This window comes from Marmota monax, unplaced genomic scaffold (genome assembly GCF_021218885.2).
Source record: "Marmota monax isolate L192 unplaced genomic scaffold, Marmota_monax_Labrador192_F-V1.1 WCK01_AAM20220418_F8-fsc00014, whole genome shotgun sequence".
In the NCBI taxonomy this organism is placed as follows: domain Eukaryota; kingdom Metazoa; phylum Chordata; class Mammalia; order Rodentia; family Sciuridae; genus Marmota; species Marmota monax.
The window spans coordinates 379260-406359 of NW_026695222.1; the positions used below are offsets into that span (position 1 = coordinate 379260).

The 27100-nt window shown below is 33.7% G+C and overlaps 1 protein-coding gene across 6 annotated transcripts in view; it reads left to right on the forward strand.

Annotated features, from left to right (window-relative positions):
• Positions 1-27100, forward strand: part of Tasp1 (taspase 1) — a 292780-nt gene that overhangs the window by 27474 nt on the left and 238206 nt on the right. For all 6 annotated transcript variants that reach the window (XR_009225849.1, XM_046433599.2, XM_058575633.1 and 3 more), the window contains 2 exons: positions 14364-14484; positions 23443-23527. Coding sequence is in view for 5 of the 6 variants with exons in the window: in XM_046433599.2 (XP_046289555.1) it covers positions 14364-14484; positions 23443-23527 (206 nt within the window). In the remaining variant the exon portion in view is untranslated. The remainder of the gene's footprint in view (positions 1-14363; positions 14485-23442; positions 23528-27100) is intronic.

A 27100-nucleotide genomic window follows, 5' to 3' on the forward strand; every position in this document is an offset into this window, starting at 1 on the left:
GAATCCAACTAAAACAAATTTTAAAACTATTTCAGATGTGCAAGTCTCTTGAAGCCAATATTTTATTTTAGAGGTTTGTGTTATGTTTGACAAGCAACTCTGTACCGCAATTCTATGACTTTCAATTAAAAAAGTGAAAAAGAAACTGCTGTGATGTCGTTTTTCTGCTTAATTATGTTACATTCATTTGTAAAATTAGGCAGATTAATAAGTGAGTATAAATGTGCAGTGCTTTTTGCAAAAAATATTTTAAATAAGATTAATGGTTCCATTTTTTGACAAAATATTTTATGCTATGCTAGATCAACAAATGCTGTAATGAGCAGATATCAACATTTGTTTATTTATTTTTTTCTTCTGACATTTCCAGAAGATCTAAGAAAAACATGGAAGGGCTTTCTTAGTACATATATTGTTGTGTGAGATCATATTAAAAATATACTTTTAAGAAATAAAGTATATTGTTTTTTGTATAATTTGAGCAGTTAAAAAATGAACTGTCACAGATACTAAAACTTGGTTCAACATACTATATTTGACTCAAGTGTTCATAGACTGTGATACAAACAAATGTTCTCTCCACTTACATTCAGGATAACTAAAATATTACTTTAACACATGTTAAAAGTAGAACACTGTAACTATTTGGCTAGATATAATTCCAGGCTGTCTATGTTGAGTAATTTCCTCAGGCATTCCAACTTTGATCAACCACAGCAAGAACTTTTAGCATGTCTGTAAAGCAGCCAGTGCATCTGTAAATATGTCCTGAGGAAGAGAGAAAAGAGGGAATGCCAAAAAAGAAAGAATACTTTGTGTCGTTAAGGAGCAGTTACAGAATGAAAATGGAAAGTATTTTATTTCCTTAGAAACCCTTTTTAGATAATTGAACCTCTGATTTCTAAGTATGCCCTGTAGTTCTGTATTAATGAATGAAAGATACTTCATTTGGGCCCAATAAAAATATTTTCTGACTAACTCTGCTGAAACTTATTAAAGTACATTGATTCTTGAACTTTCTACTCTTTATAAATGTAAGAATTGAATAAAACCCAAATGTAATTAATAGTATGTGTTTCAGTAAAGTGTGTTTTAATGTTTATAATTGTTCAGTATTTGGGTGAAAATGTTTACATATGGCTGAGTTTTCAAGAATAACTCTAAGAACAGGCAGTACTACTGAAGAAACTTTTTTTTTTTTTCAACACATGGATGAATGTAGATTTTTTTGATTTTTATTTTCAGTGACCTAAAAATAAATGTGCAAATAGCTACTGGTTTCCATATGTAAACATGGACTTAAGAATATTAATAATGGTAAATCACCCTCTCCTGTATGAGAAGTACATATTTTCTGTATTTTTGGATATAACTTGCTCATATCATGGATATAACTTCCTGGAGATATTTTAAGATACAGTTAACAATTACTTGCAAACTGGATATTCAATTGGATGATCTATCTAGCTTTTTACTATGTTAACAACAGATACTATTACCTCTAATGAATTAGTTCCAGTTCTGAAAATTCTGCTTTATAGAACCAAAATTTAGGAGAAATTCCTAATCGTCTTTGGCTTTCATGTTGTGATCTCAGTTATTGTCCATATTCTTTAATTATTTATTCCTGAGGAATAAGGTTAACACAGTTAAATAAAATTTACTAATAAAAAACATTTGCCATAATTTCATTGAAAGTTTATTCAGAACAGAACAAATGGCACTGTAACTGGTAGATTTATATCTTTCAAGTCCTTCTCCTGTATCTTAAAAGAAGTGTAGAGAAATGATGAATGGAAAAGCTGGGAGAGAAGATAGAGGGGCAGGTTCATTAATTGTGGTGTTCATGGATGGGTGCTTGAATAGATGTCTGAGTTGGTTACTGTATTAGTTTTATGTCATTATAGCAAAATACTTGAGGCAGATAACTTTATCAAAAATTTATTAAGTTCACAGTCTTCAAGGTTCAATGGCATGGCACCTTCATTGGCTCAGTTCCTGGTGAATAGTAGGTGGCAGTAGTAGGAATGCCTTTTGGATCAAGTGATCATATCTCAAGCCAGGAAGGAGGGAGAGCTGGGAGTAGCCGAACCCCAATTTTTAAAGCGACCTTCCCAGAGAAGTCCTGTGGGAACTCTCTTCTGAGGTAATACCACCAATGACCTAAGGATCTCCTCCCAGGCCCTACCTCCAAAGGTTTCATTACCTACCTTCCTGTAGTATCACCCTGCAAACTAAGCCTTCAATCATAATAGACCCTTGGGGAACACTTAAACCACATCCTGACTACAGCAGTTACCTTGTTAGTGTTTCTGTGTTTACCTGAGAATTTTTCTTCAAATATTGTTCATCTGAATGCCATAGTTTATTCAAAATATATTACTTATTTATCTTTTCTGCCTACTACCTTGGTTTTAAAGTCTCTAAAGTACACAGGGAGAACATAAGAGCCAACTTTTGCCTTTCTGGTGGCTGGTTCTCTAATTTATAGATATGTATTTTTAAATAATTATTTTACCTTATTATTTCTTTGCCATTTTTTTGCATGCTACCATGCTCTTCCTTTATGTATGTATTCTTGTGTTTATTTATTTGCTATTAGTTTCAAAGAACATCATGTTTTATTGGTTATCTTGATGAAGACAGTCACAAGTTGTAGAGGAAAGTTGTCTTACATTAATGGCATTTGAGAAAAAAATACCATTATATTTTGTCAGTCTTTTCCTGTAGATTTTGGGTAGTAGATTTTGGGTAGAAAGCCCATTTGACTCATTTTGAAGAGGCAGAGAAAGTATTATAGATTCTGTTTATTGTAGTCAGAAGATATGTGACATTTCTGACCATTAACCTGGTTCTTCTTAGTAAAGCTTAATTAACATGGTATTTAGATTGCAACACAGATGAAATGACTTACTTCCCTCTTTTCTATTTTTTTAGGTAGTTATATATATTCAATGTTTGAAATATTCAAGTAAGCATGATAATGAAACCATGATCTATTGTTACAAGTGGCATTTGTGTGAAAGAACTGTTTTGTCCAAAATCTGCATTGCATGGAGAATTTAGAATTTACCTGAGCAAAAAGCTCAGATTTTGCATTGCAGAAGCTTGAGACCTCCTTAACCTTTACAAAAAGATGTAGGCCAGAGGTTGCAAAGAGACAATTCACAGATGTGTGTGAATTGGCCCATATACTAGTTTTTAAAAGTTGGAATTTATTGTCATCCTTTAGTATTCAAGAGACATAAAAATATGGATTTCTGATTAAAAAAAAAAAAAAAAAGATCTGGCCACATGGAACATGCATTCTTTTAGGGCTGCAGTTTGCCAGGGCTGAGTGACAGCTGGCCCTTCAGTGTAGGAGTTTTTGAGTATAACTTAACACTGTATTTCAGTTTAGGTATGACTGAAAATAAGTCTTGGACAGAGATGCCAACTTTTGCAATCTTGTGAGGGCCAAGAAAATGAGTTGATGGCTTAACTGACATTAGTTTAATGCTCTGGAGGTTGCAAATTGTTGTAACAGAGACTTCTATTTTTTTCCCTGCTCCGGTGCTGAGGTAGCGAACCTAGGGCCTTGTGCTTACTAGGCAAGTACTCTACCACTGAGCCACATTCCCAGTTATTAATAGGGATTTCTACCAGAACGTAAAACTGTAATAAGTTTTGATGTAATTTTTTTAAAGTAGGAATTGGGTATTAGTGTTACTTTATTATTTTATTATATAGAATTATAATATTATATAGAATTTCAGGTGAAACTAAAAGACTTTTCAAAAAATTTCTTATTGGAGCAGTTGAACCAATACTAAAGCAGATCAAAATACCTTCTGACCCAAGTTAAGTTTGGACCTTTAATTTCCTAAATTGTTCCTTTGTTTACTTCTAGTCCCAGGAGTAAACTACTATTTTCAGTGTTTATGGTGAAGAACATACCATAAGTCCAACCATGTTGCATTGATCTCCAAACTTTTGCTAACCTCCTTAATGATAGTTAACTTCCAACATCATTTATTTTATCTTGATTCCATTATTATTCCTCCTCCTCCTCCTCCTCCTCCTCCTCCTCCTTCTTCTTCTTCTTTTTGGTGATACTGGGGATTGAACCCAGGTCCTTGTGCATATTAGGCAAATGCTCTACCACTGAGATACATCTTCACTTGTCTATTATTTCTTAATGGAAAACATACTAATAAAAATCATTGAGTTGCATATAATATTTATATAATGGTGGTGCGCACCTGTAATCCCAATAACTCAAGAGGCTGAGACAAGAGGATTGCAAGTTTGAGGCTAGTCTCAACAACTTAGCCAGACCCTGAGCAACTTAGTGACACCCTGTCTAAAAATAAAAAATAAAAACGGATATAGGTCAGTGGTAAAGTGTCCCTGGGTTCAATCCCCAGCACCAAGATACCAAAAACCAGAAACCCCCCCCCCCAAACAACAACAACAAAAAAACTCCCAACAACCCCAAATCTAAAACCAAAAAAGTCTGATAAGGCATCTCTGATGATTGCCCAGAAGCTTGCTATGTCCATTTACCAGTGACTCCCATTTTACTTATGTTTTTCCAACCCTTCTAATTTTTTTTCCGCTGAAAGGTGAATCCTGGTTTCAGAGCACTTAGCTTTTATATTTTCTCATAGCTCATTTGTAGCTTTTTATCCCTGTCACTGTCCTGATGCTAATAGATACCTTTACAAGCTTTCTCAAGATGTGGTTTGTGGAGAAAGTGAAATTAAACAGCTTGTGGAGTTCATTTAAATTTGGAGTTTCTCAAGAGGAGGAGCCTGGGCCAGCAGAATCATAATCATTTGTGGTAACTTATTGGCAAAAAAAAAAAAAAAAGAATATCCTTTAGTTTCAACTCACATTACCGAAATCAGAATATTTAGGGATATGAGAATGGGAATTTTCATTATTATTTTTTAAATTTTGAGTTAATTATAAATACCTGCAGTCATAAGAACTAATACAGAAATTCTTTGGACCCACAGCAGTAATAGTCTTTAAGAAATTTGCATGTTAAAAATTTTACATTATATTTTCAAAAGTTTTTGAGCATAGCATACATACAGAAAAATATAATGCCTTTTTTATAAGTGGACAGACCCATGAGTTTTTCAGAGTGAACATAGCCCTGTGTCAGCAGCATCCCAGATCAGGAAACAGAACATTTCTGCTCTGTAAAAGATCCCTTGTTCCCTCTTCCAGTCACCCCAGGTAAGAACAGTGTTCTTACCTCTATTCCTATATGTTAATATTGCCTGTTCTAGAATTTCACATAAATGAAATCATACAGCATGTATTCTTTTGTTTCTGCTTTGTTAAATTGAGGTAAAGATCACAAAGCACAAAAATAACTATTTTAAAATAAATAATTCAGTGATTTAAAAATTTCATTGTTATAAAACCACCATCTCTCTCATTCCAAATATTCTCATTTCCTTAAAGGAATTCTCATAACTATTAAGCAGTTCCTCTCTGTTGCCCTCTTTTCTTTTTTTTTTTTTTGAAATCAAATTAAATCAAGATTGTATTGTGTACACAAAAGCTGGCCAGAACTGTCTCTTACAAAACTCCATGCTAGAGATCACCCCCTGATCTTCAGGAAAAAGTTTTCACAGCACAAAATGTTACAAAGAAGGTGGGTGTCTCGGGTACTATACAGCTAACAAGATTTTGACAAGCATAAAACAAAGGCAGATAGCAGGTTAAGGATCTACATGTCTCAACATTTCAAGGTAGGGAATAAATTCAATTCCAGACATTAGAATTTATGAGCTGCCACTGAGATTTAGAGAGAGTTATTATTTGGTCAGTGGGAACCAGGACTTATGAGGCACCAGTAAGGTTTTAGAGAGGGTTGTTATCTGGTCAGGGATAGCCAGGCATAGGTGAATTCAAAGCACAGGTAGATATTCCAAACAAGTTTAAAACATCAAAATATTGTCAGGCCAAAGAGAAATTTTAGTTTTCTTACAGAAAACAAAAAATAAACTTTTTATAGCTTTTTGACAAGATGTCTCCCAATCTTATACTGGAATTATGCTGGGTTCATGATTAATACTGTGTTGCCCTCTTTTCTACCTCCTGGCAATCCCATTCTGCTTTTTATCTTGATGGATTTACCTATTCTGGATATTTTATATAAATGCAATCATACATTTTGTATGACCCCCCCCCTTTTTAACTTAGCATAGTGTTTTTGAGGGTGAAGCACATTTTAACATGCATTAGCACTTTTTTTTTTTGAGGAGTATTCAGCATTACTTATGTGTATATGTTTATCCATTCATCCATTGATGAACATTTGGGTTATTTCCACATTTTGGCTATTGTGAACAATATTGCTAATGAGTGATCTTGTACAAGTATTTAAACACTTGTTTTCAATTCTTTTGGGGATATACCTATAGGTAGAATTGCTGGTAATTTTATGCTTAGCTTTGTGGAAGCACCACATCAACTGAATGAACCATTTTACATTCCCAGCAATAATGTGCAAGGATTATAATTTCTGTATATGCTTGCCAACCTTATTATTAATTTCTATTTTGTCCTTAGGCCATCCTTGTGGGTATGAAGTGGTATCTCATTGTGGTTTTGATTTTCATTTCCCCAATGTTAATGATGTTGAATATTTTTATAGGCTTGTTGGCCATTTGTATATCTTCTTTGAGTAAATGTATGTTCATCTCTAATCTGTTGCCTATTTTTAAAATTGGGGTTTAAAAAAAAATTTGGATGTTGAAAGTTATAGGAACTCTTTATATATTCTGGATACTAGACTTTCTGGATATTACACTTTTATTTATTTATTTATTAAATCTGAAATTAAAACAAAAGTAAAAAATTATAAAACACTTGTAGTCTTTTTCTTCTCTTTTTAGCCCTCTGACTTTGTCTGGTTTATGTTTCATCATCATGTTTTCTGCTGTCTAATATGGCATCTAAAGCACAGTCAGTCTTCATATCCATGAGTTCTGCATCATCAGATTCAACCAATTGCAAATTAAAGATACAACAAAAAATTGTATCTGTACTGAACATGTATAGATTTTTTTCTCTTTTCATTCCCTAAATAATAGAGTGTAACAACTATTTACATAGCAATTACATTGTATTTGGTATTGTAGGTCATCTAGAGATGATTTGAAATATATGGGAGGATGTGCATAGATTATATGCAAATGACGGACCATTTCATAGAAGGAACTTAAGCGCACATGGATTTAGATGTGGGGGGATGTACTAAAACCAGTTATCCTTGGGTACCACTGGACATCTGTATTTAATTTTCTTCCCTTCTTCCCCTTCCCCTTCCCCTTCCCCTTCCCCTTCTCCCTCTCCTTCCCCTTCTCCCTCTCCTTCCCCTTCTCCCTCTCCTTCCCCTTCTCCCTCTCCTTCCCCTTCTCCCTCTCCTTCCCCTTCTCCCTCTCCTTCCCCTTCTCCCTCTCCTTCCCCTTCTCCCTCTCCTTCCCCTTCTCCCTCTCCTTCCCCCTCTCCCTCTCCTTCCCCTTCTCCCTCTCCTTCCCCTTCTCCCTCTCCTTCCCCTTCTCCCTCTCCTTCCCCTTCTCCCTCTCCTCCCCCTTCTCCCTCTCCTCCCCCTTCTCCCTCTCCTCCCCCTTCTCCCTCTCCTCCCCCTTCTCCCTCTCCTTCCCCTTCTCCCTCTCCTTCCCCTTCTCCCTCCTCCCTCTCCTTCCCCTTCTCCCTCTCCTTCCCCTTCTCCCTCTCCTTCCCCTTCTCCCTCTCCTTCCCCTTCTCCCTCTCCTTCTTCCTCTCCTTCTCCTTCTTCCTCTCCTTCTCCTTCTCCTTCTCCTTCTCCTTCTCCTTCTCCTTCTTCGCTGGGATCAAACCAGTGAGCTGTATCCCCAGCCTCTGTATTGAATTCTTTATTATCTGTCTGCCTTAGCTAGAATTGAGGCTCCATCTAGGCAAGGATTTTTTTTTTCCTTCCTGTTTTGTTAACTGTTGTATCCTCATGATTTAGATCAAGGTTTGGCAAAGTGTGATCAGAAACCTAAACAGAACTTCTGCCTATTTTTGAATGGCTCATAAACTACTAATGGTTTTTATTTTTTAAAATAATTGAAACAAAATAAAAAAGAAGACCAATATTAAATTTCAGTGTCCAAATTAGAGTTTTAGTTGAACACAGCCATACCCAATCATTGGTGTATTATCTCTGGCTGCTTTTTTCCCGTAGTCACAAAGTTGAGTGGCTGTGTGATTCACAAAGCCTGAGTTATTTAATGTATGCGACCCCTTATAGAAAAGATTTGCCTGCACATAGGTGCTCAATAAATATTTGTTGAGTGAATGAATCTTAATCTGTACTGCTATAAGGAATTTAATTTGGGAAACTTTAAACCACATAATTCTTGAACCTAATAGAGTATTCTTCTTCTTCTTTTCTTTTTTTTTTTTTCCTCTCAGGCCAATGCATATGCTTACACAAATATTTTACCACTGAACTACTTCCCTAGTCTGTTTCTCTTATGTAAAAATATTTCAATAAAGTTTGTTTCAAAGACTATCTTTCCCCTTTCTCATCATTTCTGATGCTGATTTTCAGTGGAGGTCATAATTAAAATAATTTTGATAACATACTTAGTTTTGAGAAAGAAGCCATGTTATCATAAATTTTTCTATATTTTATTCATTTAATGATGTGTTTGTTGAAGTTACACTTGAGTGACAGGGTATGAACAGGAACATATTAGTAATTTCCTGTTAATGTCTAACTCTCTTTAATGGAAAATTGGAAATTGGACAAACAAATCATTTTATGTAAAAATGACTTTATAATGTGCCAGTCTAATTTTTGTACAACATTTGAAAACTAAATTGTTTGCATCTGTAAGAGCTGTTAATAGAGGTTACATAATAGATCCCCAGAGGTACAGTATACTCTGTAGCTTTGCAAAAAGTTCTTATTTTGTTTTATGCTTTCAGCAAAGGACATTAAATGGGTAATACAGGTTGTGGGTTTATAGTAAAAGAGTAATGCTTTACAGATCTTTGCCTTGGCATGGTGTTCCCAAATTTTATTAATAGGAAAGTGTTTCCATGTCATGGTGGGAGAGTGATTCCTGACTTGCCTCTTGGTCTTCCCTTCCTCTCCTTGGTAGATTAGTCAGTCAAAGGGATCTTATTTTTTAAAAGCTTGTCTCCTTTAACAGTTATGAGTAAGCTTAAAATATATTTTACTTTTAAAATGCCATCTTTTAGAAACTTAAAACGCTATGGCATGAATTTATTTCATTTCTCTTGTTTTGATCAAGAGAAGATTAAATTGTTAACATTCCTTTGTATTTTCCTGGCATTTCTCTGTAGGAGTATCCTGTAAGAATTAGTAAGTATCATTTGCTTTTGGGGTTTTAGTTCACAATAATAAATAATTCTATTTGTACCTAATTGTGATTAACTTTTATTCAATTATTCTGCAAATATTTCTTGAGTATCTACCAGGTGCCAAGCATTGCTTTAGACATTGACATGCAATATCTCAAAAAACATATTCGTGAGTTTATGGATCTCATATCCTATGAGGAGGATTAGAAAAACAAAAATTATAATATCAGGAAATGCACCAAGAACAGTGTGATTCCTGTGTAGTATGGGAGAAGAATAGGTGGGGAGTAAGTTGGGAGAGGGAGAGAGAAGTCAGATTGTGGAACGCTGTAAACCTTAGAAATTTGGACATCAGGTTTTATTCTAAGTCTGATAGAACATCAACATAGAGTTTGAATAGCAGTGTAATAATGTCTGACAGATTTTAAAAGGATCACTGGCTACATACTAATTCTATATAATGTCACATGAGAAAATCAACAAATGACTATTTAAAAAAGTTTATGTCTATTATTTATAAGGGGAAAGTTACTATATAGGGTGATTCATTTATGTCAAGTATTGGTATGCTACTTTTTTATCAGCTTCATTGAAGTTTAATTTTTTTTCTCCTTGCAGTACTGAGGATTGAACCAGGGCCTCCTCAATACTAGGCCATGCCCTACATCCCCACCCCTTTTTATTTTACTTTGAGTTGATCTCACTAAGTTGCCCAGGCTGGCCTTAATCTTGGAATCCTCCTGCTTTGGCCTCCTGAGTTTGCTGAGATTATAGGTGTGTTCCATCATGCCTGGCTTGAAGGTATAATTTATAGCAATTTACCAATTTTAGGTATACAATTTGATAAGTTTTTACAAATGTATATAATCATATAATCACCAATACAATCATAATATTTAATATTTTCATCAACACAGAAATTTTGTTGTACTTGTCTACAGTGTTCTCCCCTTAGCAACCATTTGGCAACCACTGTCTGCTTTTTTATCACTGTCAGTCAGCTTTTTTCTAGATTTTGTTACAGATAGAATCATATAATTTGTGGTCTTTTATGTCTGGCTTCTTTTACTTAGAACAATGCTTTTGAGATTCCTCCATATTTTGAGGCATATTAGAAATTGTTCCATTTTTTTGCTCAGTAGTATTCAATTGTTTTAAAATATCCCATTTTTTTAATGCATTTACTGGTTAATGGAGTTTGGGTTGTTCCAGTTTTTGTATGTTATGAATAAAGCTGAAATGAATATTTAAATACAGGTGTTAATGTAGACATATGCTTTCATTTCTCTTGGATAAATACTTAGGAGTGGAGTTGCTGAGCCTATAGTAAATGCATGTTTAACTTTAACAAAAATGGCTAAACTGCATTTGTATTCCCATTAGCAATGTATAACAGTCAAGTTGCTCCATATTCTTGCTAATACTCAATATGGTCCGTTTCTTTAACTTTAGCCATTTTAGTGCTTATAGAGTGATATCTGGTGGTTTTAATTTGCATTTCCCTAATGTCTGTTAAAAAGATTATGATTATGATTATGATTATGATGATTAAGATGATAAGGTAGACTTTATTTAAGGGGGAACTTTATTACAATGGATATAGGTCTATTGCTGTAGAATTTTGCACTGAGGGACAGAAATTAACTTTGAATTCAGCATGGGCATGTGGGAATTGATAGCCAAAGAGCAGAGTTGGGGTCAGTGGATGGAAAATTACCAACAGGAAACATAAGGGACAGGGCAGATTCTAGCTAACCCAACATAATGGGATTCTTGCTGGAGGCTTTCATTTTAAAGGCCTCATGAAGCTTGTTGTTACCTTCTTCATTTCATAGTGGGCTATTTCCTTTTGAATGCTCACAGTATTTATTGTTTGTATCACTCATTTTCTATTTGTTATTTTCTATTCTGTAATCTCATTTTGATTCCTGCTTTCAAATCTCTGACCCCTTTGCTTAAGTTATATTGGAAATGGTCTTAATGTCATGGTCACTTTTTCTTGGATCTGACAGAAATTCAGGAAACGGGATGTTTGTAGATGATTGTGAATATTTGGTAGTATTTGGTAATCTTTTAAGTTAATCCAAAATTTCCTGGTTTTGTAGATTATGTTGGTCTCACCTTAGAATGGACCCAGTTTTCTGGATTACTTCCAAGTTTTTGGAATGTGAGATAGTGTTTTGCATATTAAACATATTACTTGTTATTTTGGAACAGACTCTATGTCTGTTCAGTGCCCTAAGGAGTGTTCAATCCAAACTTAACTATCTTTCTTTTCTAAAGATTGAATCTTAGAATGAATGTCTCTAAGACATTTATTTTTATTGTAATATTTTACATTAGCTTTTTCCCACTCTTCTCTGGTTGAAGATCAAGTATGACATGGTCTTGAGCGACATGACTTGGTATATATTTTTTAGAACTATTCACAGTATTGGAACAAAAAAGTAGTGTTTTTCGTTAGACTTCATATAAGTTGCTGACCTCTAATTCCAGGCCTTTTTGTTCTGTTCAACATATTGCCTTATTCTTTTCTTCTTTATAATTTTTTAAAAATTCGGAATTTGCCCTCTTTTAGTATACAGTTCAATTGTTTAATGTAAATTTTCAAAGTTTTATAACCATCATCACTATCTAGTTGATTTATTTTCACCATGTCCAAATGAAATATTGTACCCATTAGCAGTTATTCTCCATTCCTCCTTCTCTCCAGTCCCTGGTCACCATTAATCTACATTATAAATTTGTCTATTCTGAACATTTCATTTAAATGGAATAATCTAATACATGGGTTGTTTTGTCTGGCATCTATCACTTGGCATAATCTTTGTAAGGTTCTTCCATATTGTATCATGCATCATTACGTTTTAGTGCTAATTAATACTCCGTTGTATAGATACATCATGTTTTGTTTCTTCATTTATCAATTAATGAACATTTTTTGAGTTGTTTTCAGGTTTCGTTTATTATAATATTTAACTGCTTTAAATATCCATGTATTTGTTTTGGGTAGAAATGTTTTCATTTCTCTTGGGTATACATGCAATTGCTGGGTCAAATAGTAACTCTGTGTTTAACTTTGTGAGGAGCTGCAAGATGTTTTCCAAATTGACTGCATCATTTTACATTCCCCTCAGCAGTATACGAGGATTGTCATTTCTCTACATCCTTGCCTCCATGTGTTATTATCTGTCTAGTTATAGTTGTTCTTTTGGGTATGAAGTAGTATTTAATTGTGGTTTTATTTGCCTTTTTATGAAGACAAATGACATTGAATGTCTTTTTATGTGCTTACTGGTTATTTATATATCACCTTTGGAGAAATGTTAATTGATATCCTTTGTACATTTTAATATTGTTTTCTTTATTTTAGTGTGACAAGGATTTGTTATACATTCTGAATACAAGTCACTGATTGGATATATGACTTGTAAATTTTTTTCCCATTTTGTCAATTTTTATAACTTCCTTTGAAACACAAACAATTTTAATTTTGATGAAATTCCATTTATCTAGTTTTTTCTTTGGTTGCATGTACTTTTGATTACATATCTAAGAAACTATTGCCTAATTCAAGGTCACTAACACTTGTCCTTAAGTTTTCCTCTAAGAATTTTAGAGTTTTAGCTCTTAATTTTTGACTTTTGATCCACTTTAGGTTAATTTTTGTGTATGGTCAGAGTTAGAGGTCCAACTTCATTTTCTTATATATAGATAACTAGTTGTACCAGCACCCTTTATTTAAATGACTATTTCTTTTTTTATTGAGTTGTTTTTTCATTCTTATTGAATTAGCCATAAATGAAGGGCTTATTTGTGGATTGTCAATTCAATTGCATTGGTCTAAATGTCTACCTATCACTGATTACTATAAGTTATAAACCTAGAAGTGTGAAACAGATCTGTCCTTTTCAAGATAATTTTAGCAATTCTTGGTTCCTTGTATTTCTATATGAATTTTAAGATTAGCTTGTCAATTTCTGCAAAAATGGCACCTAGGATTTGATAAGCAATTGTGTTGAATTAAATCAATTTAAAGAGTATTGTCATTGTAGCAATAATAAATCCTCTGCTCCATGTACATTGGATGTACTTCTATTTAGGTATTAAATTTTGTTGACATGTTTTAGAGTCATGTTTTATAATTTTTATGCTGCATAAAATTATACTACTTTTGTTAATTTATTCTCAACTATTTTATAGTTTTTTATGTTGTAAATTGATTCTTAATTTTATTTTTGGATTGGTCATTGCTACCATATAAAAGTCAATTTGAGTTTTGTATAAATTGATTTTAGATCCTACAATCTTGCTGAACTTATTAGTTCTAATAGTATTTTTATGGAGTCCTTAGGACTTTTTATATACAAAAAACGTGTTATCTTCAAATGGAGATAATTTTACTTCCTCCTTTTCAACCTAGTTGCTCTTTATTTCATTTTCTTGCCTAATTGTCTTACTAGATTGTTCAGTATATTGTTGAATGGAAGTGGTGAGATTGAGCATCCTGTCTTGTTCCTGATTTTAGGGGAAGTAGTTGGTCTTTCCATAATGTTAGCTCTGGACTTAGGTTCCCTTTATCATGTTAAGGAAGCTACTTTGTATTTCCATTACATTGAGTGTTTTGGGTTTTGTCAGGTACTTTTTTTTTTTTTTATACGGTTATGCTTTTTATCCTTTATTTTGTTAATATGAGGTATTATATTGTTTTTCAGCTATTCAACCAATCTTCCTTTCCTGGTATTCTTCTTTTTTATAAGATAATACCTTTTTGATATTGTGCTGGGTTTAGTTTGAGATTTTTGTGTCAATATTTACAAGATATATTAATCTATAGTTTTCTCATTATACATTTTTCTTGTTTTGTTATCAGGGTAGAACTGGCATCATACAATAAGTGGGGAAGTGTTTTCTCACTTTCTAGTTTTTAGAAGTTTATCAAGGATCGGCATTAATTCTATTTTAATACTAATGGCATTTTAATTTTAATTTTTGTCTTTTAGGATTCTCCTTTTACAAATGCAGGAATGGGATCTAACCTAAATCTCTTAGGGGAAATTGAGTGTGATGCCAGCATAATGGATGGAAAATCCTTAAATTTTGGAGCAGTTGGAGCACTGAGTGGTATGTGGGCATTATGACATACTACCTTTATTCTTTGAAAAACTTCTGCCTATTACCATTTCATACCTTCTAAAGATAGTCCAGTCTACTTTACCATTCTTGCTTGAAATAGTGTTGAAAACAAACATTTTTCTTCTTTAACTGAATTTAAAATATAAAATCTTGCTATGAATGATTTTAAAGAAAACAGCAAAGCAACCTGTATCCAAGTTTTTGGTTAAAGAATGAGATCATCATCCTCTATCCCTTCTAGAGATTATAGATATTTAAAACTTGATTTAGAATAATCTTATTAATTTTTCCATTTGAAATACACAAATATTCTTATCATAAAAAATGATGTAAATTAGGTTTACGTTTTATCTTCCAAATCCTTTCTTTTTATCCTCTTCTGCCCTGGGGTTTAACCAGTGAAGATCCAATGCATTTATCTATATATTTATATAATAGAGACATAGTTTTATTTTGTGAATTAAAAAAATGTATGTATTATTACAAAACTTTTTTTTCTTTCAATAGGATGTCTTGGAGACTTTTTTCCATACCTTTACATAAAAGATTTATTTAATATTTTGTAATTCATTTAAATATATATGAAGTACACAGATTTTTAACTGTGCGGCTTCTTGAATATTTAAATGTATATATACCACATATAACTGAATAAATGTATACACCTTTACCAAGGAATTAGATGTTTTCATGTTAAGAAGTAGGACATTTCTATAATCCCAGAAGGACCCTTTATGCTTCTTAGCCCATACTTCTTGTGCTTCCCTCCCCTGTTCTGTTTTTTTTTTTTTTAATTTTTTTATTGTTGGTTATTCAAAACATTACAAATTTCTTGATATATCATATTTCACACTTTGATTCAAGTGGGTTATGAACTCCCATTTTTACCCCATATACAGATTGCAGAATCACATCAGTTACACATCCATTGATTTACATATTGCCATACTAGTGTCTGTTGTGTTCTGCTGCCTTTCCTATCCTCTACTATCCCCCCTCCCCTCCCCTCCCCTCTTCTCTCTCTACCCCCTCTACTGTCATTCATTTCTCCCCCTTGTATTATTTTTCCCTTTCCCCTCATTTCCTCTTGTATGTACTTTTGTATAACCCTGAGGGTCTCCTTCCATTTCCATGCAATTTCCCTTCTCTCTCCCTTTCCCTCCCACCTGTCATCCCTGTTTAATGTTAATCTTCTTCTCATGCTCTTCATCCCTACTCTGTTCTTAGTTACTCTCCTTATATCAAAGAAGACATTTGGCATTTGTTTTTTAGGGATTGGCTAGCTTCACTTAGCATAATCTGCTCTATTGCCATCCATTTCCCTGCAAATTCTATGATTTTGTCATTTTTTAATGCAGAGTACTCCATTGTGTATAAATGCCACATTTTTTTTATCCATTCGTCTATTGAAGGGCATCTAGGTTGGTTCCACAGTCTTGCTATTGTGAACTGTGCTGCTATGAACATCGATGTAGCAGTGTCCCTGTAGCATGCTCTTTTTAGGTCTTTAGGGAATAGACCGAGAAGGGGAATAGCTGGGTCAAATGGTGGCTCCATTCCCAGCTTTCCAAGAAATCTCCATACTGCTTTCCAAATTGGCTGCACCAATTTGCAGTCCCACCAGCAATGTACAAGTGTACCCTTTTCCCCACATCCTCGCCAGCACTTGTTGTTGTTTGGCTTCATAATGGCTGCCAATCTTACTGGAGTGAGATGGTATCTTAGGGTGGTTTTGATTTGCATTTCTCTGACTGCTAGAGATGGTGAGCATTTTTTCATGTACTTGTTGATTGACTGTATGTCCTCCTCTGAGAAGTGTCCTTCAGGTCCTTGGCCCATTTGTTGATTGGGTTGTTTGTTCTCTTATTGTCTAATTTTTTGAGTTTTTTGTATACTCTGGATATTAGGGCTCTATCTGAAGTGTGAGGAGTAAAGATTTGTTCCCAGGATGTAGGCTCCCTATTTACCTCTCTTATTGTTTCTTTTGCTGAGAAAAAACTTTTTAGTTTGAGTAAGTCCCATTTGTTGATTCTAGTTATTAACTTTTGTGCTATGGGTGTCCTATTGAGGAATTTGGAGCCCGACCCCACCGACTGTAGATCGTAGCCAACTTTTTCTTCTATCAGACGGCGCGTCTCTGATTTGATATCAAGCTCCTTGATCCATTTTGAATTCACTTTTGTGCATGGCGAGAGAAAGGGATTCAGTTTCATTTTGTTGCATATGGATTTCCAGTTTTCCCAGCACCATTTGTTGAAGATGCTATCCTTCCTCCATTGCATGCTTTTAGCCCCTTTATCAAATATAAGATAGTTGTAGTTTTGTGGATTGGTTTCTGTGTCCTCTATTCTGTACCATTGGTCCACCCACCTGTTTTGGTACCAGTACCATGCTGTTTTTGTTACTATTGCTCTGTAGTATAGTTTGAAGTCTGGTATCGCTATACCGCCTGATTCACACTTCCTGCTTACCTCAATATTGTAAAAGCAATCTATGCTAAGCCTCAGGCTAGCATCATTCTGAATGGAGAAAAATTGAAGGCATTCCCTCTAAAATCTGGAACAAGTCAGGGATGCCCTCTGTCTCCACTTCTGTTCAACATAGTTCTCGAAACACTGTCCAGAGCAATTAGACAGACGAAAGAAATTAAAGACATAAAAATAGGAAAAGAAGAACTTAAATTATCACTATTTGCAGGTGACATGATTCTATACCTCGCAGACCCAAAAGGGTCTACAAAGAAACTATTAGAGCTAATAAATGAATTCAGCAAAGTGGCAGGATATAAAATCAACACGCATAAATCAAAGGCATTCCTGTATATCAGCGACAAACCCTCTGAAATGGAAATGAGGACAACCACTCCATTCACAATATCTTCAAAAAAATAAAATACTTGGGAATCAACCTAACAAAAGAGGTGAAAGACTTATACAATGAAAACTACAGAACCCTAAAGAGAGAAATAGAAGAAGATCTTAGAAGATGGAAAAATATACCCTGTTCATGGATAGGCAGAACTAACATCATCAAAATGGCGATATTACCAAAAGTTCTCTATAGGTTTAATGCAATGCCAATCAAAATCCCAACGGCATTTCTTGTAGAAATAGAGAAAGCAATCATGAAATTCATATGGAAAAATAAAAGACCCTGTTCTGTTTTTAGACACCATGGACTAATTTGCCCGTTCCCGAAATGGTGTGAATGGAATGAAATGACTGTACGTCTGGTTTTGTTTTTTGCTTAACATTATGCCTGTGAGATTGATTTGCATTTTGTGCCACAATAGTTTTTTTCTATTGCTTAGTAGTATTTCATTGCATGAATATACCACAACTTATTTTATCCACTCTTCTTTTAGTCAATGTTTAAACAGTTTCTCGTTTCTAGTTTTTCAGTGTTCTGAATAAAGTTGCAATGACTATTCTTATGTATACGTTTTGATAGAAGTATTTGCTGATTTCTCTTGGATATATACCAATTTAGAATGCTAAATTTAGGTACATATATTCTTTGTTTTAGTAGATAGTGCCAGTTTTCAAGTTGTTACGGTTCATACTCTTACAATGTATGAGCATTTCAATTACTTATATCCTTGCCAAATTTTGTATTGTTATTATTTTTAAAATTCAGGCATTTTGACATGTATGCATTGATATTATTGTTTTAGTTTGAGTTTTCCTGGTGACTCATGGTACTGACAACATTTACAGAGGCCAGGTGAACTTGTTTTGAAGTGTGTGTCCACATCTTTTGCATATTTGTGTGGTATCATCACTTTTATTGATTTGTCAGAGTATTAAATATTTAGATACAAATCCTTTGTCAGATATGTGTATTATGGATATCTCCTTCCAGCCTTTGGCCTGCCTTTTCACTCTCTTGATGCTGTCTTTTGGTGAATAGGTCTTAAAATTATGATGAAGTTTAGGTTATTAATCTTTTTTGTGGTTGATTCTTCTGGCATTTTAAGAAAATTCCCTACCTGTGGTTATAATGATAGTCTTGTTTTCTTTTAGTAATTTTATTGTTTTTACTTTTCATGTTTAGCTTCCTAATCAAGTTCAAATTAACTTGTGTATGTGAGATGGGGATCAACATTTATTGGTTTTTTCACAAGGACTTCCAAATTGTTCATTGTCCTTTATTGAAAGGTCAATCCTTTCCTCAGAATTTCCTTGTCAAATCAGGTATTTGAATGTGTAATGGTTTGTTTTGGTATGCTGTTATGGCTGGCCTCATAAAATGAGTTGGGAATTTCATTTTCTCTATTCTTTGAAAGGGTTTGTGTATGATTGGAATGATTTCTTTCTAGTTGTTTAGAAAATTTGTTAACTATCCCAAATTAGTGGTATTTTCTTTGCAGGAAGTTTTAAACATGGGAATCAATATCTTTAGCATTTAATAAGATTGTCTGTATTTACTTTTTCTCATGTATGTTTTTCAAGGAGTATCTATTTCATATCACTTATCAAATTTACTTGCCTAAAGACAATTTAGTTAGCTTTATTTATTGGATTCTAGTTTAATTCTTCCGTGATCAAAGGTAATAATATGTATGCTTCCAATTCCTTGAAAGTTTTTGAGACTTGCTTTATGACCCTGCTCATGGTGTGTTTTGATAAATATTTCATGTGAACTTCAAAAGAATGAGTATTCTGCAGTTGTTGAGCGCAGTGCCTTATATATGTCAGGTCAATTTGGTTATTCATTTGTTCTGATTATTTATTCTCTTTTGTACTGTTATAATATGTAAGAAAAGATATTTCAATTAGTTTTAATTTTATTCATTATGAATTTTACTACTTGTGCTTAAAGGCTATTAATATTTCTCTGTAAATTCAGTGTTTATACCTCTTTTTAAAAATTTTTAGTTATAGATGGACCCAATACCTTTATTTTATTTTTAAAATTTATTTATGTGGTGCTGAGTATCGAACACATTGCTCCACATACGCGAGGCAAGCACTTTACCACTGAGTCATAACCTCAGCCCTGTTCATACGTCTTGTATGGCTCACCTTGTGAAAGGTCTGTTCAGCATATTTTTTGTCATATTGGAATTTGAAAATTTTATTTGTCAAACTTATTACTTTACCCTTTATGGCTTTTGTATTTTGCATTTCTTAAATTTTCTCTCATGATTTCTAAGCAACAGTCACCTATATTTTCTTAGTATGTATAATTTATTTTTCATTCACCTCTTAAATACCTCACTTTTTTCCTAAAGTGATTAAAAACTGTCCCTATGTGATTTATTGAACAACAGTAATAATAACAAAAATATCACTTATTATGTGACTATAATATACTACGCATTATTATGTAGGGGTCTACACATTTAATTATGTAATTCTCAAAGTTACTTTTTGAAGTTATTACTTTTATCCTTATTTTACAGGTGAGGAAACTGAGAACCAAGAAAGATTTTGTTTAAGATTATTGTCTGTATGAGTCAAAGTACAAGACAAAAATCATACAGTAATTTAAGCAAGAGAAATTTAACATAAAGAGTCATTAAGAAGAGATAGGAAAGGGTTGGAGTGAGTTGTAGCTCAGTGGTTGAGTACTTGCCTCGCAGGCATGAGGCACTGGGTTTGATCCTCAGCACCACAAAAAAAACAAAAAGAAGAAGAAGAAATAGGAAAGTCACTACATAAAGATGGAAATAGGGTTAGGTGTGGCGGCACATGCTTATAATCCCAGTAACTCAGGAGGCTTGGCAGGAGGATTCAAAATTTGAGGCCAGCCCCAGTAATTTAACAAGACCCTAAGCAACTTAGTAAGACCCTGTCTCAAAATAAAAATAAAAAGGGCTGGACATCAATGTTTATAGCAGCTCAATTCACAATAGCTAAGCTATGGAAGCAACCTAGGTGTTCTTCAACAGAGGACTGGATAAAGCAAATGCGGTGTATCTACACAATGGAATCTTATTTAGCCATAAATAAGAATGAAATTATGGCATTTGCTGGTATATGGATGGAACTGGAGAGTATCATGCCAAGTGAAATAAGCCAATACTAAAAACCCAAAGGTGGAATGTTGTCTCTGATATGTGGATACTAACCCAAAATAATGGGTTAGGGAGGGAAGAATAGAAGTTCACTTAATTAGACAAAGAGGAATGAAGGGAAGGAGAGGGGATGGGAATAGGAAAGATAGTGGAATGAATATGACATAACTTTCCTATGTTCATATATTAACCCACAACCAGTGAAACTCCACATCATGTACAACTGTAAGAATGGGATCCAAGTTAGAATAAGTTATACTCCATGTATGTATAATATGTCAAAATATACTCTACTGTCATGTACATCTAAAAAGAGCAAATAAAATAATAAAGGAAAAGGAATGAAATGCCATAATGCAACACATTTTTAAATTAAAATGCTATAGTAACATGCAACCCAAATAGAAAAGTTAAAAAATAAAAAGGGCTGGGGATCTAGGTCAGTGGTAAAACTCCTCTGCATTCAATTGCCAGTACCAAAAAAAAAAAAAAAAGATGGAACAAGAACTCAGTGTGTCCTAGGGCAGAGGGAGAATACTCAAGGAAGGATAAACTTGGAATTGGGTTTGGATCTTGTTCAACAATACCTTCAAGGTGTGGTTGCAGCCCACTAGAATTTGATGAATTACCCAGGCTAGGGCTGGCCCACACTCATTGTGTGCAGGACTAATCTTGTGATGCATAGGTGAACTCACACTGGTAGATAGGCACACTGAAGTTAAGAGGCTGTGGAATTAAACTAATTTATACAGGATAAAGGTTGGGTTTTTGGCTTAGTAGGCAACTATCCCCATTGAACATTTGTTATATATGCCTCTGGGACTAAGGACAGGCTGTGGGTATCAGGGACAATGTTTAGGGTATAGTCATTCTTTCTGGGACTGTCTGCTGTGTGTGCTGCTGTGTCTGGACTCAGAAGCTGGACAAAACATGTGGTGAGCTAGAGAAAGCTGTGCACCCAGGGCATGTAGCACTATAGAATACCTTGTCAGGGCCAAATAGTGGAGACAAAATTGCAGAAGCCCTCCCAACAAGCTACCCTTTCCTACTACAATGTATCTCCACTGCCCTCTACTGACCATGATTACCACTGTGCCCTCTGGCAAGGGAAGTATATTTAAAGGGCCCATATTCGCTTTTGCAGATAGGCAACAGAGGGTGTAATTCAAGTTGAGAAGTAATAAACTGATAGCTGGTAGAGTGACAAAGTAGTCTGATTCCTGTGCTTTTCACTTTGTGTTCTTTTTACCTCTCCTGTATAATTTATTATTTTCCTACTTGTTTTGAAATACTCTCTATATTATATATTAAATACCCAAATCCACACTTTAATTTTACTCTATTCCATTGGTATATTTGTCTATTTCTCAAACCACACTCTTTAAAAAAATATTTTTAGTTGTAGATGGATACATACCTTTATTTTTATTTATTTATTTTTATGTGTTGCCAAGGGTGCATCCCAGTGCCTCACACGTCCTAGGCAAGTGCTCTACCACTAAGCCACAATCCCAGCCCTCAAACCACACTCTTAATTAGAGTAACTTTGAATAAAAAATTATATCTTGTAGGAGGAATAACTCTTCATTTTTCTTTCAGAGTTTTCCTGATCAGTAGTCTGCTTGTCATGTATCATAGAAGTCCTTGTGAAGTTTTGATGGTGAATTTATAGATTTGAATTTATTATATGTTAATCATTAATGTCTTTAGAATATTGAATCATTAGATCTAGCTAGAAATATATTAATGCCTTAAGAACTGCTATAGAGATCTTATTTGGGCTATTCCTTTTTTGATATTTCATACATCTTTTTTTATGGCAGAACTTCTGGTATTTAGCTAAATTTCTACAATTCATTTTATTTTGAGTCAATCTGATAGTCTTAAGTTTTTGTAGTTTCTTTATATCCTGCTGCTGCTGATTATTATTATTATTTTACAAATAGTATATTGAAAAGCATCCATAGATTACTGGTTAAGGGTATGGTCTCTAGCACTAGCTGCCTGTGTTAAAATCTCAGTTCTGTGACCTTGGGTAGTAACTTAAACCCTTTGTACAAATGTTTCCTCATTAATCAGGGAGGGTTCCTAAGCATAGTTATGTAGTAGAATTCAGAGATCTCTTAAATAAATAACCTGACAAAAGAGTTTGGCACTGAACCTGATGTATATTAGGTACTGGTGCATATTTCATTGCCTTCTATCATCATCATCATCATGCTATTGTTATTGTTATCCTGACAGTGTTTGTAATACTAAGCTGTCCTCTGAGATAAGATTATTGTATGATTAACATTGTTATCTCACTTTTACATACAGTTTCACTTCCCAGAAATTGTCTAAACCACGTTTTAGGTTACAGTCTTGTCAATTTTTACTCAATGTGAAGATCTTCCTTTCTATTCTTTCTCTCTTATAGGTTAGGTTTTAAAATTTTGGCTTAACTTTTTCTAGTTTTATTTGTTTCCATGGTAAAATTGAAACTGTTTATAATAGTATTTATTCCTTAAAGGTTTTATGGTCAATAAATGTCTAGGGCATTTATGTACTTTTGATAGTAGGTAAATGCACATTTTCAGTTCATTTTTTTTCTTTTCTGTTGTGAAATCTATTAAAAAGAAACTTTATTTAAATATTTAAATAAACCTTATTTAAATATTTGTATTCAATCTTCGCTGCTATAATTTATGATACAACATGAGAATATTTATCATATATTTGTTTTTTCTTATATCTACTAGATATTCACCTATTTATAAATTTGAATTTTATTATCTGTGATAACTAAGTTTTCATTACAATATTTAATACCTTGAAAGAGAATGATTTCCAAGTTTTTAAAAAGTTTTTTTATTGAAACAACATAACACTGAGTAGGAAACTTGGTGACATTTCTAATTTTTTTTTCTGCCCATTTTATTTTATAGGAATCAAGAACCCAGTCTCAGTTGCAAACAGACTTTTGTGTGAAGGGCAGAAGGGCAAGCTGTCAGCTGGCAGGATTCCTCCTTGGTAACCACTTTGTTCATTCTGATTTTCCCTAGGCTTTGGTCTTTGGTGCATGCAGTGTGTAAAAGTTTTTATTTATCCACAGAAGGTTGTGGCTCTTGGTTATGCACCAGCAGTAGGATGCCTTTGAGATAACTTTGTTCTGTGATCTTGGAATGTTTTGTATACTTGATAAAACTCCAGATGGAATAGAATATTATGGATTAAAGCAGAGAAGATCCAAGTTAATGTTTGGTTTTGTTTTTGATTATCAAGAGGTTTTGCTGTTACTAAGTCCTCAAGTAGGGCCATTATATTATGAAACTAGAAGTTTCTTACACATTCAAGTCCAGAGTTTAAAGTGTGCCACTTTGGGGTCATTTTATTGTGAAACTTAAGTATCTGACACAGTAGACTTTAGAGTCTAAATTAATTAACTTTGGGGACGTTCTTAGAATAAAATACATTGAACGTTGTAAATAACCTTCATGAATGTGTTATCCATCACTAATCATTAACAATGTTTTATCCTTTATCTATCTCATGCATCTCACCAAAAAAAGATAAAAACATTTGTAGGCCAGAACTACATATCCAGAAGCTTTCAGTATGTAAGGGAATTTGATCTGTGTAAATGGTGTCATCTCAAATTGTTGTGGAGAAAAAGGATAGTGCAACCAGTAAATTGTGTTGGAACAATAGGCTACCTAGTGAAAAAACATTGTATTAAATTCCTTTGTTACATCACTCAGAAAAATACAGTCTAAACTTAAAAAGTATAATATAAAATGTTGCTTGTGGAATATAAAATTATAAACAACCTAAATGTCCATCAATGGCAAAATAAATTGTTTTCTAGTCATGTTATTAGGTACTCTGTGGCATTGAAAAAAAAAATAAAGAAAGAAAAAGGCAAGCTAGGGTATTGTTGTGCTGCCTGTAATCCCAGCAACATGGGAGACTGAGGCAGGAAGATCACAAATTTGAGGCCAGCCTTTACAGCTTAGTGAGATCCTGAGCAACTTAGCATGACCGTATCTAAAAATAAAATAAAATAAAAATGAATAAAATAAAAAGCACTGGGGATGTAGCTCAGTGGTAAAGTGCCTCTGGGTTCAATCCCCAGTTATCCCCCTCCTCGTACCCTCCCTTCCCCTGCCAAAAAGAGGAAAACATTTGTATATATAGTAACATTGATTACTATTAACATTAATTTGTTTGGAATTCCATGACAAAATACCATAGATTTGGGTGGCTTAAATAGCAGAACTTTTATTTTTCACAAATCTAGAGGCTGGGAATACCAAGATCAGGGTTTCAGCCTATTTGGTTTCTGGTGAGGGCTTTCTTTTCAGCTTGCAGATGGTTGCCTTCTTACTGTGTTCTCACATTTGAGATGAGATGCGGTGGAGGTTGAGAGAGGCAGGGAGGGAAAAAGAGATATTCTATTCTTCTAATGAGGACAATAATCTCATCATGAGGGCCTTACCTTCATGACCTTATCTTTTTAAGTTTATCTCCCAAAAACCCTATTCCCACATATTGCAGTGGGGATTAGGGCTTCAATCTATGGTTATTAGGGGGACACAATTCAGTTTCTAGCAGTAGATCTCCACATTGTAGAGTTAAAAAAAATCAAATTGCTGATGATATGTTTGGATGAACATATATTTTCTTAAAAATTACAAAACAATATGATTAAACTTTTTTTTTCTATCACACAGGTTAGGGAATGAAATGTCAACAAAGGGTTTTAAATTGCTTATACTGAAAAATTTCTAATGGAATCCTCATCCTTCCCAGTGTCTCACATCCTCATCCTGAACCTGTCTCTGTTATGTTCCTAGTAACAATTGCCCTGATTTTAAGGTTTTCTCATTCATATATATTCTTTATACTAGTATAACATAAAAATTTTCTAAGAGTATATAAATATGTAGATGTACAAATAGTTTTGGAAAGAATATTACCAAAGTCACTGTGATTACCTCAGGGAAGCAAGAAAGAGGGAACAAGATGAGGCAGTTGTCAAAGGGAATGTTTAGCATTTCAGTATTTTATAGGGAGAAGATATATGAGAAAAAGTGATGGCCATCTCTTCATTAAAATGAGATTATATAATAATGCTATACCTGCTTGGAACTAGCTCTCTGATTTTGTCACATACCTAGTTCTTCATCTTTATTCTTTGTTTTCAAAATTATTTTCATATTTTGCACTTTATATATTTTAGAAAATTTAAATTCATGTATTTTAGGATTAGCTCACTTATTTCCTTAAATGGGTTGCTGGAATTTTGATTAGGATTCCCATAAATCCATTTTTTAAGTTTTTTTTTTTTTTTGTATCAGAGATTGAACCCAGGAGTGCTTAACCACTGAGTCGCTTCCCCAACCCTTTATTTTGAGACAGCTAAGTTGCTTTGGGCCTAATTGCTGAGGCTGGTTTTGAATTTGGAGTCCTCCTGCTTCAGCTTCCCAAGTCATTGGGATTACAGACAGGTGCCACCATGCCCATCTATTAAGGTCTTTTTTACCCTCTCTGAACAGGGTTTTATATTTTACAATGTCTATGTCTTACACAAGTTTTTCTGTACTTACACTGAGATATTTCATTCTTTTTTGACATTATGGTAAATGTGTATTTAATAAATATTAATTTTCAGTTCCTCATTGCCAGTATATAGGAATACAATTGATTTTATTATATTGAAGTTGCATTTGGGGAGTTTGCTAAAATCATATGTTATGGTACCATTTTCATAGATTTTATAAAATTTTCTACATAGATATTATGTCTTCTGGGAATAAAGATGGTTTTACTTCTTTCTTTGTAAGAGTCCTTAAATTAATTTCTTTTTCTTGCTTTATTGCACTGACCAGAACCTTCAGTGCAATGTAGAATAGAATTTTGAGAGAGAACATTCTTGCCTTTAATGTGATCCTAGGGAAGAAGCATTTGATCTTTCACCATTAGGTATGATTGTTGTTGTAGGTTTATCATAGATCCTGTTTATTATGTTGAGAAAGTTTTCTTTTTTCTTAAGTATGCTAGGAGTTTTTAATGTGTCTTACTTTCTCAAGTGCTTTTCTGCATCTATTAAGATGATCTAACAATTTTTCTTATTTAGTCAATATAGTGATTGACTGATTTTTAACTGTTAAAAGCAGTAGTTGTATTAGTGGAATAAATTCTACTTGGTTATAATGTATTATCATTTTTATGTTCCTGGTTGTAATTTACTAATTTGTGGAGAATTTTTATATTATGTTTATGTGTGATCTTGGTTTATAGTTTCTTGTAATTCTTTGGTTTGGTTTTCTGCTCCTTGGATGTATAGAGTTATGTATTTCATCAGATTTGGAGAAATTTAAGTCATTATTCTATCAGGTATATTTTTTTGTTACCCCCATCCTTTAGGACTCTGATTATATGTTTAAAGACATACCCCCAATTTGCTATGGTTCAACTTAGAATGTTTTGATTTTACAATGATGTGTAAGCAATTTGTATTCAGTCGAAACCATACTTTTGTCTGCAGTGGGCCTTGGCATCCAGTTAGCCACCTGACTAGTAAAGGTAAATAATCACTGCTCT